This window comes from Scleropages formosus, chromosome 14 (assembly GCF_900964775.1).
Source record: "Scleropages formosus chromosome 14, fSclFor1.1, whole genome shotgun sequence".
Classification (NCBI taxonomy): Eukaryota; Metazoa; Chordata; class Actinopteri; order Osteoglossiformes; family Osteoglossidae; genus Scleropages; species Scleropages formosus.
In genome coordinates this window covers 23,834,516-23,847,460 of record NC_041819.1, presented here as the reverse complement: position 1 = coordinate 23,847,460, position 12,945 = coordinate 23,834,516, and the positions used below count along the sequence as shown (strand labels likewise).

Sequence of the window (12,945 nt, the reverse complement as noted above, 5' to 3'; positions counted from 1 at the left end):
CTCGAACCCGCACTCCTCGGCAAGCGTGAAGGGTGCGCGAACGTGTGCGTTTGTCTTTGGCGTCTGCCTCGAAACGCTCTGTGAATTCAGGGCGGCTTTGCCGGTCGGTTCAAGTCCCGTGTTGCGCTTCCATTTGTTTTATCATTGTTTTTCATAATTAACATTCACGCAGAGACAAGTGATCAATTTTCTCCCTGCTTAATTGTCTCGAAAATTGAGAAAATTACCGAGCGCCATTTTTAACGCGGCTACAGGAAGTAGCGCTCCGGCAATCCTGTCAAACGCTCCGCTGCCCGGCGCCACGTCACACACACCCCCCTAGCTCTGCCTAAAGTTACGAGCACTTCCAAAAAGTTTACCACAACGGGGTGTGTATCCCAAGGTCTTTTTTTTTTTTTTTTTCCCCTCCTCCCTCCATTTTTTGGTCCACCAACTGCAGGTAATTGCATTTTAACAGATGATTAGCCTACAGCCATTAATCAAGCTGAGCTCTGTAAATAAGAGCTATAAATATGTACTGTGATACAGTTAGACTGACCCCTGCAGGCTGGGAGGGGGATAGCAGCCCTTGTGACTTCTTAGGAATTACTTTTAATTTGATTTATCTCACACTTTCATGACTTACAGTGTTAACATACTTCCAGTGAGTTACCCATTTGTACAATAGGGTAATTTTTACTGTATCAATTCAGGACAAATACTGCATTACTGTATTTGTGACAGCTGGTAGTGTAGTGGTTAGAGCTACTGCCTTTGGATCTGAAGATTGCAGGTTTGATCCTCACCTTGGGTTGTGGTACCTTTAAGCAAGGTGCTTACCCTAAAATTGCTCTGGTGAAATTACCCAGCTGAATAAATGGGTAAATAATTGTAACCTTAACATTGTGTGTTGCTTTGGAGAAAAGTGTCTAATAAATGTAAGTGGTACTACAGTAAGAGTGGGATTTGAACCTGTCTTTCAAGTGTGGGAGGCAGCACTAACCACTCTGCCACCTGCTGTCCCATAATGACCAAAGAAAATAATATACGCATACATTCGCACAGGCTGAAACTGCTTGTCCCAAGTGGGGTTGTGGTGAACTGGTGCCTAACCTGGTAACACAGGGTGTGGGGCTAGAGGGGGAGGGGACACACCCAGGATGGGACACCAGTTCATTGCAAGGCACCCCAAGCAGGCCTTGAACCCCAGACCCACCAGAAAGTGGGACTCAGCCAAACCTGCTGTGCCACCACACCCTCCAAGAAAATAATAAATAAATAAATGGAATAACAGGTGTTTTTTTTTACTGGCAAGGCCCTTGTGTCGGACCCTAATGGCAAAGGGACAGAGGCAGAGGCATGCTGGGAAATGAGCAGCCGTCACAGCTATAGGCTGTATGTCTATACAGTAGGTCTTCCACTCTGGTGCTCAAGGTCACTTGCTCCTGTATACAGCAATTATGAAGAATGTGTGATGTTGGCTGTTTTTTTTTTTTTTTTGTAAAGAGACAGTGTGTTTTACTGGAGCTCCTGTTAATCCGGAGACTTAGCGCAGATTAGCTAAAGCTGCCGAAGGATGGATTCAGTAGGAATTACCATGGTGTTTGCACGTACGGCATCATCTGCTGGAGCGACTTCAGTGTTTCCGTCTGAAAAGTGACACCCTCAATAAATATAACTGAGTTATAAATTGTACAGCCTGTCTCTTCAACCAGAGCTTCGGCAGCACCTGGAAAAAGACATTCCGACTCAGCGTGCAGGGTTTGGGACAGGTGTTGTCCCGTATTTTGGGGAAGAGCAGGTGAAAACCATCAGCACAGGTCTGAATAGCTGCCCTTTACATTTATTCATTTAGCTGATTCTTTTTTCGAAAGAAACTTGATTCGCAGTGAGTTACCCATTTATACAGCAGAGTAATTTTACTGGAGCAATTTAGGGTAAGTACCTTACTCAAGGGCACTACGGGTGGAGGAAAGATGTGAACCTGCAAAATTTGGGTCCAAAGGCAGCAGCTCTAACCACTATGCTTAAATTGATACAGTAAAATTCACCCGCTGCTATAACCAGGTAAACCACTCTAGAAAGTCTAGTATACATTTATCTTACGCTTTTTTTTCCAAAGTAAATTACAATGATTTACCCATTTATACAGCTGAGTAATTTTATTTTGATAAAGTAAAATTTACCCAGCTCTAAAACTGGGTATACTGTAGACGGCCTGGTATACAACCCGTATACAAACATTTTTGGTCCCTTTTGTGAAGGCATAAGAGAAATAATCGTTAATAATAATTTTATGTGTTTCATGTGATTTTCTTTGTGGGGGTGGGATAATTCAGCAATGTAATAATGATAATATATTTATGTAAAGTAGCCAACTTCTCTCTGCCACAACAATAAAGACAATAAATTCAGAATGCTCTTCAGCAACAAAACAAAAAAAAAGAAAGAAATTAAAATAAATAAATAATAATAATAATAATAATAATAATAATAATAACAACATTCAAGATACACAGGAAAAGATGTTAGAATCTGTGCGTATATAACATCTTTTCCTGTGTATCTTGAATGTTTGAATAATAATAATACTAATAATAATACTAATAATAATAATACAGGGGATAGCACATTGGTTAGTTGCTGTCTTTGGATTTGGAGGTTGCAGGTTTGAATTCCACCTGTGGCTGTCACTCCCTTGATTAAGGTATTACCCTGAACTGCTCAAGTGAAAGTTACCAAGTTGTATAAAAGGGTAAATCAGTGTAAGCTGCTCTGGAGAAAAGAGACACCTAAAGGAGTAAAAATAATAATGCATCTTGGATGCCTGCATGTGTTTAGACAAAATAATGCTGAGTGTAGTTGCGGATCAGTGAGCGCATGGACACAGTTCCTGACCTCAGCTGTGGACATCTTGACCTGCTGGCTCTTTCTCGCAGAAGTTCCCCTTGCACCCATGCGTACTTTTTGCACCTCCCCCCAAACAACGCAGTGCCCTTGTTGCCCAAGTCCCCCACAACCGCGGCTCGGCGACAGGAGCACGCTAGATGCTGTGTGACCGCGGCGTCACGCCTGTAATTTCAGTTCCTGCGGACCCCCTAGCGCCCAGTCCCAATTTGTTACGGCATAAATTGGTCTCACATTTCACCCCTCCCCCTCCCACCGCTCCCCGTGAGCCTTTTAAAGGTTTCATTCATCGATTTTACCCAGGGCGACCCATGTGCGCTCGAGCCAGCTTAAACAGCGGGATGTTCGCTGGCGCGGCCCTATTAAAGTGAGAGCCAAACGTCCGAACCCAGCGGGTCACCTACTGACTGCGAGCCTGGGTTCTGTTGGGTCCGGTTCACACACAGCCAGGGGTTCCGCTCCCACTTCTCGGCCCTTTGACACGTCCTGCGGTCCATGGGGGTGCACCGTCGGTTGTGTCCGGCATCCAAGCCATTCGTCGAGCACTTTCTGCGGTCGGATGATCGCGACCCGGTCAAGCCACGCCACTAAATATAAGAGGCTGGTTGAAGCTCCAGGCGGTTAAAGCTTCGCCTTCGTTTCCCCCCTTTGTTTCCCACCCTTTTCCTTCCAAAAAAAAGGCGATCCACTTCCTTTGCGTTTGGTCGACGGCCGCGTTGACATGCAGAAGGCGTCCTTCCCCGGGTCGCCGGCGCTCCAGCGCCTCTCGGACGCCCCTCAGGAGGAAGTGGCAGAGAGCGTGTCATTCGGCAGAGGTTGTGTTTCCATGCGAGATGCCTTCACGCCGCTTAAATCAATTGGATGTTGTGTTTGCTCCTTCTAGGAAAATCACAGAGCGCACAGAGAGACACGTCTTTTTTTCGAGCTTAACGTTGAAAAGGCTGCAGCCAAATAACTTAAAATTTTAAATGACCAAAAAAGCCATTTGTTCCTCCTTTTCATTAGCTCGATAAAAATCTCATTCCACGTTATAAGCAAACATCTCCCACCGCCTTCGTTTACAAAGTGCTATTAAGCCGCTTCAATATTCATAATTATGTTTTTGTGACTTTGCGTTTGCCTAGTCGATAAAACTGGAATCTGTTGCGAGTGTTTCTAATTAAAGTTTAACACGGGCCTCGTGCCGACGCGCTTACGAGCGCCGCGTGCGTCTCGCCTCCGCCAGGCCCGCGTTCGGGGACTCGCCGCCTCTCTGTGGGCCTCAGTCGCGTTTGAAGGTTTGTGGATCCGCAGAAAAGAACGGCTTCAGTCCTTGAGATTCGAGCGTCGCTTTCAGCCGAGCTCGTATGATGTTGATTTGTTTGACTTTCAGGAACTCAGACCCAAGGAAAGATGCAAATAGACTGGCGTGCCAAAGACATAGACTGAACTGCATTATTATTATTATTATTATTATTATTATTATTATGTTGTTGTCTATGTTTTTACTTGTGCCTCCATAAAAGAAAAACAGTGATTATAACTTTTAATGATAAATTTTAATGTATTTCCCAAATGCAGTCTTGGAAAAAACCAGTATACTCTTTTACTGTAATTTTTTTTTTCGAAAATTCTCCAAATAGATGCCCTTTGCCTTCCCCTTTACAAACAAGGCATTTTTCAGCAGGTGTCCTCAAACTTTTAGCTGCAACCCTAAAAAAACATTTAAAAATAAGTCCCATATATACATATAAATGTATTTAACCATAAATACATATGTACAGATATAATTTGATTGAAACTATATTTTATCCATAGTATGTTATGTATAATATATAACATATATAAAACATTATTACTGGATGATTATATTTGCTGTAGCAATATTTAAAAGTATATGAAATGCCAATCAATATTTTACTCATAAGTGTCTTATTTCATGTTTTGTTTATCAATTTATTTTATTCATGAATTGCTTTTGATTTTGAGTTGTAGTGCGTATGCGTATTTCTAACTCTGGTTCATACTAAACTAGTGTACTTGATATGAAGAGCACCAGGAAGCTTGTTCTTACGACAGATTATTTATTTATAATATCCTTTACTGTGCCATATGTCAAGTTTTTATATAATATATGTAAATATGTTGGTAAAATGGGGAACTGTAAAATTGCCTGTATGTTCTATACATAATACAGACATATGGAAAATTGTACATGTACCCATATGTATGAAGTATATTTCTCAAGGAGGTGACATCAAAGGCCCTTGGAAAGCAATTTAGTGACAGAGTTCAGAATCTTTCATATCAATCCATGTGCCAGTACCCTGTCCAGCTACCGAGTTACTGTTAGTTTAATGCGGGACATTACGTTGTAAGGTGACTGATTGCTGTTGGTGGTGCTGCTGGGTTGATTGACAGCACTGCTGTTTTGATTGACAGGGCATGATGTACCTGGAGGAGCGCAGGCTGGTGCACAGGGACCTGGCTGCACGCAACGTGCTGGTCAAGTCCCCAAACCATGTCAAGATCACCGACTTTGGCCTGGCACGGCTTCTGGATGCCGATGAGAAGGAGTACAATGCTGATGGAGGCAAGGTCAGTGCCATGGGGTTGCATTTCCTGAGATGGTGGTGAGTGGGCAAGTGTGAAGTACCAGCCAGGCTGAATGAGGCATCAAGAAGAGGTCCACAAATACTCAGCGAAGAATCAACAAGGACTCAAGGAGAGGTCTCTGAGGATTGAATAAGAAGTAAAGAAAGACTCAACTAGGGGCTACCAAGAACTCAGAGGGGGTCAACAAAGACTCATTAAATGTTAACAAGGACTGCATTACAGGTCAAGAAAGACTCAACAAGGCGCCAAGAAGGACTCAATGAGAGGTCTACAAAGACTCACAAAAAATAATCAAGGACTCAGTGAGAAGTTAGCAAAGACTCAATAGAGGGTTAACAAGGACTAAATGAGAGGTCAACAAAGACTCAACAAGGGACCAACAAGGCCTCAGCGAGGCTTGGAAATGACTTCATGATCCCTTTTTCTTTGTTATGTATGTGAACCGTAAGCACTAGGATCGTCTCCTTATCATACTCTTTTGCTCCTCCTTAGGCTCCTTCACATTTTCGATGATCTAATTAGTTTCTTCCCTCTTTGGCTGTGCCGATGTAGTGTTGTTGAGCTTCTTAGTCTTTAAAGTCACATACACTGTTCAATAATCTCCACCCTGGAGTCAATATAGCTTCTCAGAGAGGTAAATCACCTCATTTGGTTCAGTCCGCTTTGATAAAGACTGTTTGTGTGTGTTTGCTTTCCAAATGATCTCCACCGTAGTTTTGCATACGGTCGCCGCTCTTATCTCGACTCACCTCATCAACCATTCCACGTCTGCCACCTCCGAGTGCCCGTTTCCCAGTGTTCAACAGGAAAAGCCTCACTCGGAATGAAATGTGTCTTCCTCCTGTTTGTCTGTGTGTGAGTCAGCAGCGGCTCTCGAGGACTGACCTCGGACCTTGAGCTGGAGAAATGGGCCCGATGTAGCTGAGACATGGAGACGGAGCATATTTACAGATTCTGAGAGTCTGGGCCTGACTTTAGCTGCTCTTCCTGACTCATGAAAGATCTCCAGGGAAAACTGTCGGTATCAGTGGTCAGGGTCAGGATGAGTCTCGGGTCGCCACGGCAACGCAGGCAGCAAAGCAAGGCTGTGATTGGCTGAGTTTCTCAAATCCCCGCCCTTGTTGTCGTCTTGTTCTGCATTCGCTCTCCGAAGAACGCTGGGCTGATAGAGGGAGCCGTCGGGCTGGAACACATCTGCGAGCTACCAGCTTTGTGACCATGCATCAAACGGATCACGACGCGTTCTACTTGTTTAGAGAGGCAGCAGACATGAATGCCTAACGACCAGAGGTCCGATGAGCTGTTTCAGCACATGGGGGGCCCCGACTCGAGGCAGCGCAACACAAACCGCGCTCGGATGCATAAACACTGAACGCTTAGCTCTCCCGCCATCCAAAGCGCTATTGATTTCTATTCTTTGTAGTCTCACAAGCCTGAGTGTAAATATGAAAAACATAATTTGTTTACAAAGCTGTTACACCGGCTGGGTGCAAATTGTTTCGTTGCATACCGATGTGGATGGCACGGTTCGTGTCTCCATTAGCATTCGCTAGCTACTGAGGGGCTTGTGACTCGTTTTGTTTGTATCTCCAAAGTCACTGTTAATCTCTAAATCACAATCAATAAAGCTTTCATAATGCAGACACCCCTCAGTTTATTTGGGGATTAGGATCGGTACAGATCTTGGCTACAGATTTAATAAAAATACTTGGTAAGACTTTTTCTTATTTTTTTTATTAACCTCAAGCTTTATTAAAATTTCAACAATTTTATGACCAATAATAATAACGTGTCTCCACAAACTTTTGTTCCATGCTGATTTCTCACTGATTGATCCCGTAAATGCGTGTGATGTTCCTCATCTTGTTATTGATCACCAACTTTGAGGAACACCAAACATGAGTTGTAAGCACTTCGGAAGTGAGTTGAACGAAGGCGGTTGCACAGTGTCCATTGTCTTGCACAGATCTTGACCTTCTTGACCTGCTGCAAGTGCATTCCCATCTAAAATCTCCGCCCATAAGTTTAAAAAAGGCCCGTAGGTGTGTCAAAGCAGCAGGAACTTTACTTCTGATCTGCTCTTCCATCCCGGGGGTAAAAGCAAGAAACTGTGGGAGAGAGGCGTGTTCTCGCTGCTGATGCTGCAGGTGGGCACAGCCTGGTATCAGACAGACGTCTCTGTTCCATCCTGCAGATGCCCATCAAGTGGATGGCTCTGGAGTGCATCCATTACAGGAAGTTCACGCACCAGAGCGACGTGTGGAGTTACGGTGAGCCAGGCGTACAGTACCACGCTGGGTACCACACTGGCACCACACCAAGCACCATGCAGAGTACTGCAGAGAATCAATCCAACATGTACGGAGTTCTCCCACAGACCCAGTGTATACTTCAGTGTACCACAAATGTACCTTAGCGTATCACAGACTACCACAGTTTACCCCAATGTACCACTTAGTACCATGATTTACCCCAGACTACCACAGAATGCAATGGTGCACTGCAAACTATTAGAGTACCACAGAATACCATGGCGTACCAGAGACTACCACAGAGTACCACAGTGTATCACAAGGTCCACAGTAATATGGCACGATACTCACAGATTGTGACTGCAGTGACACACGTGGGCAATTCTGTCGAGCCAAGATGACCGAGAGCCCACAGAGAGTGAGTCATCTGAACTCCGGCTCTCTGTTGTCTTCATCCCCAGGGGTGACCATCTGGGAGCTGATGACGTTCGGAGGCAAACCCTATGACGGGATCCCAACCAGGGAGATCCCGGACCTCTTGGAGAAGGGGGAGCGCTTGCCCCAGCCGCCCATCTGTACCATCGACGTCTACATGGTCATGGTCAAATGTGAGAAACAGATAGACCGCCGGTCATGACGTGTACCTAATACACCTCCACACGATCACAACCACATGCTTTCACATGTCTGCACACATGGGAGGTACACTCTCACCACGATGTCGTATCTCTCCGCTGCGCCTCCCACAGGCTGGATGATCGACGCCGACAGCCGGCCCAAGTTCAAGGAGCTCGCGGCCGAGTTCTGCAGAATGGCTCGCGACCCGCAGCGCTACCTGGTCATCCAGGTGAGACTCGGCACTCGAGTCCTGCCAGGGGTGGCTCCCCGTGCATTTCCTGTCTCCGCCCCTCAAAGGGGACCCTCTCGTACATGTCCCACGCAGGGCGACGATTGCCTGAAGCTGCCGAGCCCCAACGACAGCAAGTTTTTCCAGAGTTTGCTGGACGAGGAGGAGCTTGAGGACCTGATGGATGCTGAGGAGTACCTGGTCCCACAGGCCTTCAACATCCCACCACCAGCCTACACGCCCCGCACGCGTGTCGATTCCAACCGGGTACGTGCCTGATTGGAACCTGGGTGCGGAGGGCAATCATAGCACCTCCCCCACAATCCGTACAGCAGAATAGTGCTGTCACTTGTTTATATGAATGAATGAATGAATGAATGAAACTTTATGAATCCCAGAGGGACATTCTGCTCAGCTACCGCAGCATACATATACATGTATGACATACTGTGTGCACGTACATACCTACAGCGATGTTACGGAGATAGTTTGGTAAATAAATAATTAGTCAAGTAAATAAATAAAATACATACACACACAGTGGCTGAAGCCGCTTGTCCTGAGTGGGGTCACGGCGAGCTGGAGCCTAACCCGGCAACACAGGGCGTAAGGATGGAGGGGGAGGGGACACACCCAGGACGGGACACCAGTCCATCACAAGGCACCCCAAGCAGGACTCAAACTCCAGACCCACCAGAAAGCAGGACCCAGCCAAACCCGCTGCGCCATCAGACCCCCCTATAAATAAAATAATATAATCGTAACATTATATAAAGTAATATTATGGTATTATGAAATACCAATATAATATTATTACAAGGTTAAGTGAAAAAGAATCCACGATATATTTATGAAAAGGTTAAAATGTTACCGCATTATGTGATACCTTTTGACTTGTATGTTACAATAATTTAACCAGTGTTTCACATCCCGTTCCAGTTTTCCAAGTCCTTTCAGGGTTGACTTGCTCAGGAGCTACAGTTACAGCTTACGATGCCCTCAAAAGTGCTGACGGTGTTCAAAAGTCCTGCTTGAGTTGTGTGTGCCAGTCCTAGAAGTGACGCAGCAGGTTTTACTGGGTATCCAGGCCCCTCCAGGTTCTTTCTGCAGCTCAGTGTAACGTGGTAAATCCTGGATTCACAGCCACCCCGTCCCACAGGTCCCGCGTTGAAATAACACAATGGTCACGTGCTGTCGGAGCCGAGGCTGCCAGACATGTCTGCATGTTTGCTCGGAGCTTGACCGTGACATCTGCCTTCCTCGGGCCTGGGAGGTCAGAGGTCACAGTGTTATTGTTGCGCTAACCTGGAATCGAGCCTCATCAGCGTGCTATTGACAAGACAGATAATATCCAAACAGTTGCCTCCATTCCGGTGGAAGACATTAATATTTCAGGAAACTTACATAAGTTCAGCAAGTTCTGCCACCACGGCACAATTACGGGTTTTGGCCCAAAAAGGTCAGAGGTCAGGAGCTGGGTTGTTCCTCCCTCTTTAATGGCAGAAGGTGAATAAATAGCACTGGCACTGAGCCCTGTGAATCCCAGTGGGTTTAATGAGGTTTTTTTGGGTCTGATCATCAGAAAAATACTCCTTAATGTCAAAGTGAAAACATTTCTACAAACCGGTCTTGAATTACAGCTTACGTCTAACTGTAGCGTTTGAGTTCTCAGCTTACATTGGGGTTCCGTTCTGACGACCCGTCAAAAATCCCCTTGTATTATATGAACCATATGAATATGTAAACAATGTTCACAAATTCTACTTTGTTTAATAGACTGCTACATTTTTTCAAGAATTCAGTACATGGCTCATGTTAAAATAATACTAAAATAGATTGATAATAATACGATATATACATATAATTATATTTTTATGCTGCACTATTATTTTCACTATCATTTCTAAATCTGTTATGTTCCTCTTTTGCTTTTCAGTGCTGCCAAAATATTCACTGTTTTGCTTGTGAGCCATTTCAAATAAAAAGTAATTGGAAGGGAATCGCAAACAAGAAGTTTTAAAAACACAATCACTGCCAATCACTCGAACACTAAATGAGACTCAAAAATAAGTTGATGTCATTGTACAGCTAATGGAGTGTCGTCATTAGGTGTTAAGACCAAACATCGGGACTCAAAATCGTATAATGAGCTTGACGGGATGGTGGTTGTAAGGCCGAGTGTTTGTTAGTCGTGTATCGTATGTCGTAAGTCGAGGACCAGCTGTAATTAAACACGTAAAGTCAGAGGGGGTGGATACTTTTAATATGTAGTCTATGGATGCTGTGTGTGTGTGTGTGTGTGTGTGTGTGTGTGGTTGGTCATGTATCTGTGTATCGCTGTATCTGCTTTTGACTGCAAAGGTGGAAGCTGGTCAGTTCAGATGAGAAAGACTGAAATTTCATCTCTATGTGAGAAGAGCCCCTACCTGAGGCAGCCAGGCGTGCGTGTGTGTGTGTGTGTGTGCGTGTGTGTGTAGGTGGGTGTGTGTGTGTGTGTGTGTGTGTGTAAGTGGGTGTATGCATGCATGCAATACTAATGACAGTAAAACCATCGTGCTGAGGAGCGGAAGGAGACGAGGAGGAGCTGAGTGCTCGGAGGCGCTGCTTTACAAAACCCTCCTCGTGTTCCCGTGGAGTGTTACAAGCGGTGAGCTGCAGCCCCTAAACAGGCGCATCAGTCAATCGGGCACGAGCGCCGCTCTTCCAAACGGGCTCCGAGGACAACAACGCTCCTGCATATGAATAAGCAGCATCAATCCTTGCGAGTTTCACAGCCAAAGAAAGTCTCACTTTTCAATTTTGCATCATAAATAATAATTTGGGAGAAGTGAACTACTATAAAACGCCCTTAAGGGAACAGTTTTGCTTCGTTAGACGCACGCCGAGACTTCTGGTACTTTAGTGGTTAAAGTCGCCACCTTTGGACTCGAAGGTCATAGGTTTCAATCCCAGCTCTAGTACCCTTGAATAAAGTCCTTACTCTGAACTGTGCCAGGAAAAATTGCCTTGCTGTATGAATGGGAAAATAATTCTAGGTAGTTTCATGCTAAGTTTCTTTGGAGAAATGTGTCAGCTAATGCAGTTTTAATTTGTGGGAAAAATATACGAGGGCAGGTCAAAAAGTACCTGCGCTGATTTTTATTGAAAAAGTTAACATATTGCAGATACGTTTTGACTCACCCATGTATATTTATAGATCTTTTTTGAAGATTCTGCTGGGCCAGTAAAACTGCTGTCGATGAAATGAGATATCATTAGTTAGATCAATCAATTAATTTATGATTTATTTTCATGAATTAATGAAATAAATACAAAAGGCCACAGTCTTTGAGGGTATTATTCATCCAACACTTATCTAAAACTTTTGTCTAAATGAGACAGTGTGAGGTTCTTACCCTGAGCTACATAACGTGATTTATCCATTTATACGGCGGGGTAATTTTTACTGCATCAGTTCAAGGTACTACAGCTGTATTCACACGTGGACCTTAAAACTTCAAGGCAGCAGCTTTGCCCACTACTCTACTGACTTTTTGTAGTGAGTTTGTATTCCAGTCAACGTGGTGCTTTTTGTCCCTCCGCCCCCTTTCAGAACCAGTTTGTTTACCGAGATGGAAGTTTTGGTGTCGGGGAGACCGGGCCTGTCCACACGGGGACAGCAGCAGGGGTTGCTGGGTTCCCTTCGACCGAGAGGCAGACGGGACCCCAGGGGACGCCCCTAGAGGACCCACGGTGCAACGGCACCCTGCGCAAGCAAGCGTCGCCCCACATGGGGGAGAGCAGCGGTGTGCAGCGATACAGCGCGGACCCCACCGTGTTCCTGGCGGAACGTGGACCCCGGGCTGGGGAAGACGAAGACGGCTACGTGAGCCCCGAGCAAGACAAGACCTCTTCGGGTAAGTAGAGCAGATAATCCCTCGTTGCTACAGCACTGATATCACCTGGTCATTCTGATACTTTTAGCGATGTTCACTTTTCAGTCTGGTCTTCTCAGCCTACTGATTCACACCCAACAACTAAAGCGAAACAGTCCCCCTTACTCCCTGACGGCGATAGTGTGTTGCTGAAAAAACCCTTTGTAAGACAGAGTAAACAATTTACCATTAGTTCTAAGGGTAAAAACGTATTATGTGTTGCAGAGCTCAAGAACTGGTACCCATTTATGCTCAAATGTCACCGAATACCATTAACACAGTTACTTCAGTAGTAAGCATTAGTTATCATAATGCAACGTAACCAGGTTGTTTCTTTTCAAAAATTACTCTAATACCGTATGTGTGTCAACCTGAACTTTCATAGCTATTACATGCTATACAGTTAACAAACCTTCATGAATAAAATGTGTATACAAATTAATCAATATTT

General features: G+C 44.9%; 1 protein-coding gene across 3 annotated transcripts in view; it reads left to right on the top strand.

Moving 5' to 3' along the window:
• LOC108928922 (receptor tyrosine-protein kinase erbB-4-like) overlaps positions 1 to 12,945 on the top strand; it is a 128,747-nt gene that overhangs the window by 108,707 nt on the left and 7,095 nt on the right. For all 3 annotated transcript variants that reach the window (XR_003798136.1, XM_029257866.1, XM_029257865.1), the window contains exons 20-24: positions 5,308 to 5,463; positions 7,676 to 7,751; positions 8,195 to 8,341; positions 8,483 to 8,847; positions 12,173 to 12,476. Coding sequence is in view for 2 of the 3 variants with exons in the window: in XM_029257866.1 (XP_029113699.1) it covers positions 5,308 to 5,463; positions 7,676 to 7,751; positions 8,195 to 8,341; positions 8,483 to 8,847; positions 12,173 to 12,476 (1,048 nt within the window). In the remaining variant the exon portion in view is untranslated. The remainder of the gene's footprint in view (positions 1 to 5,307; positions 5,464 to 7,675; positions 7,752 to 8,194; positions 8,342 to 8,482; positions 8,848 to 12,172; positions 12,477 to 12,945) is intronic.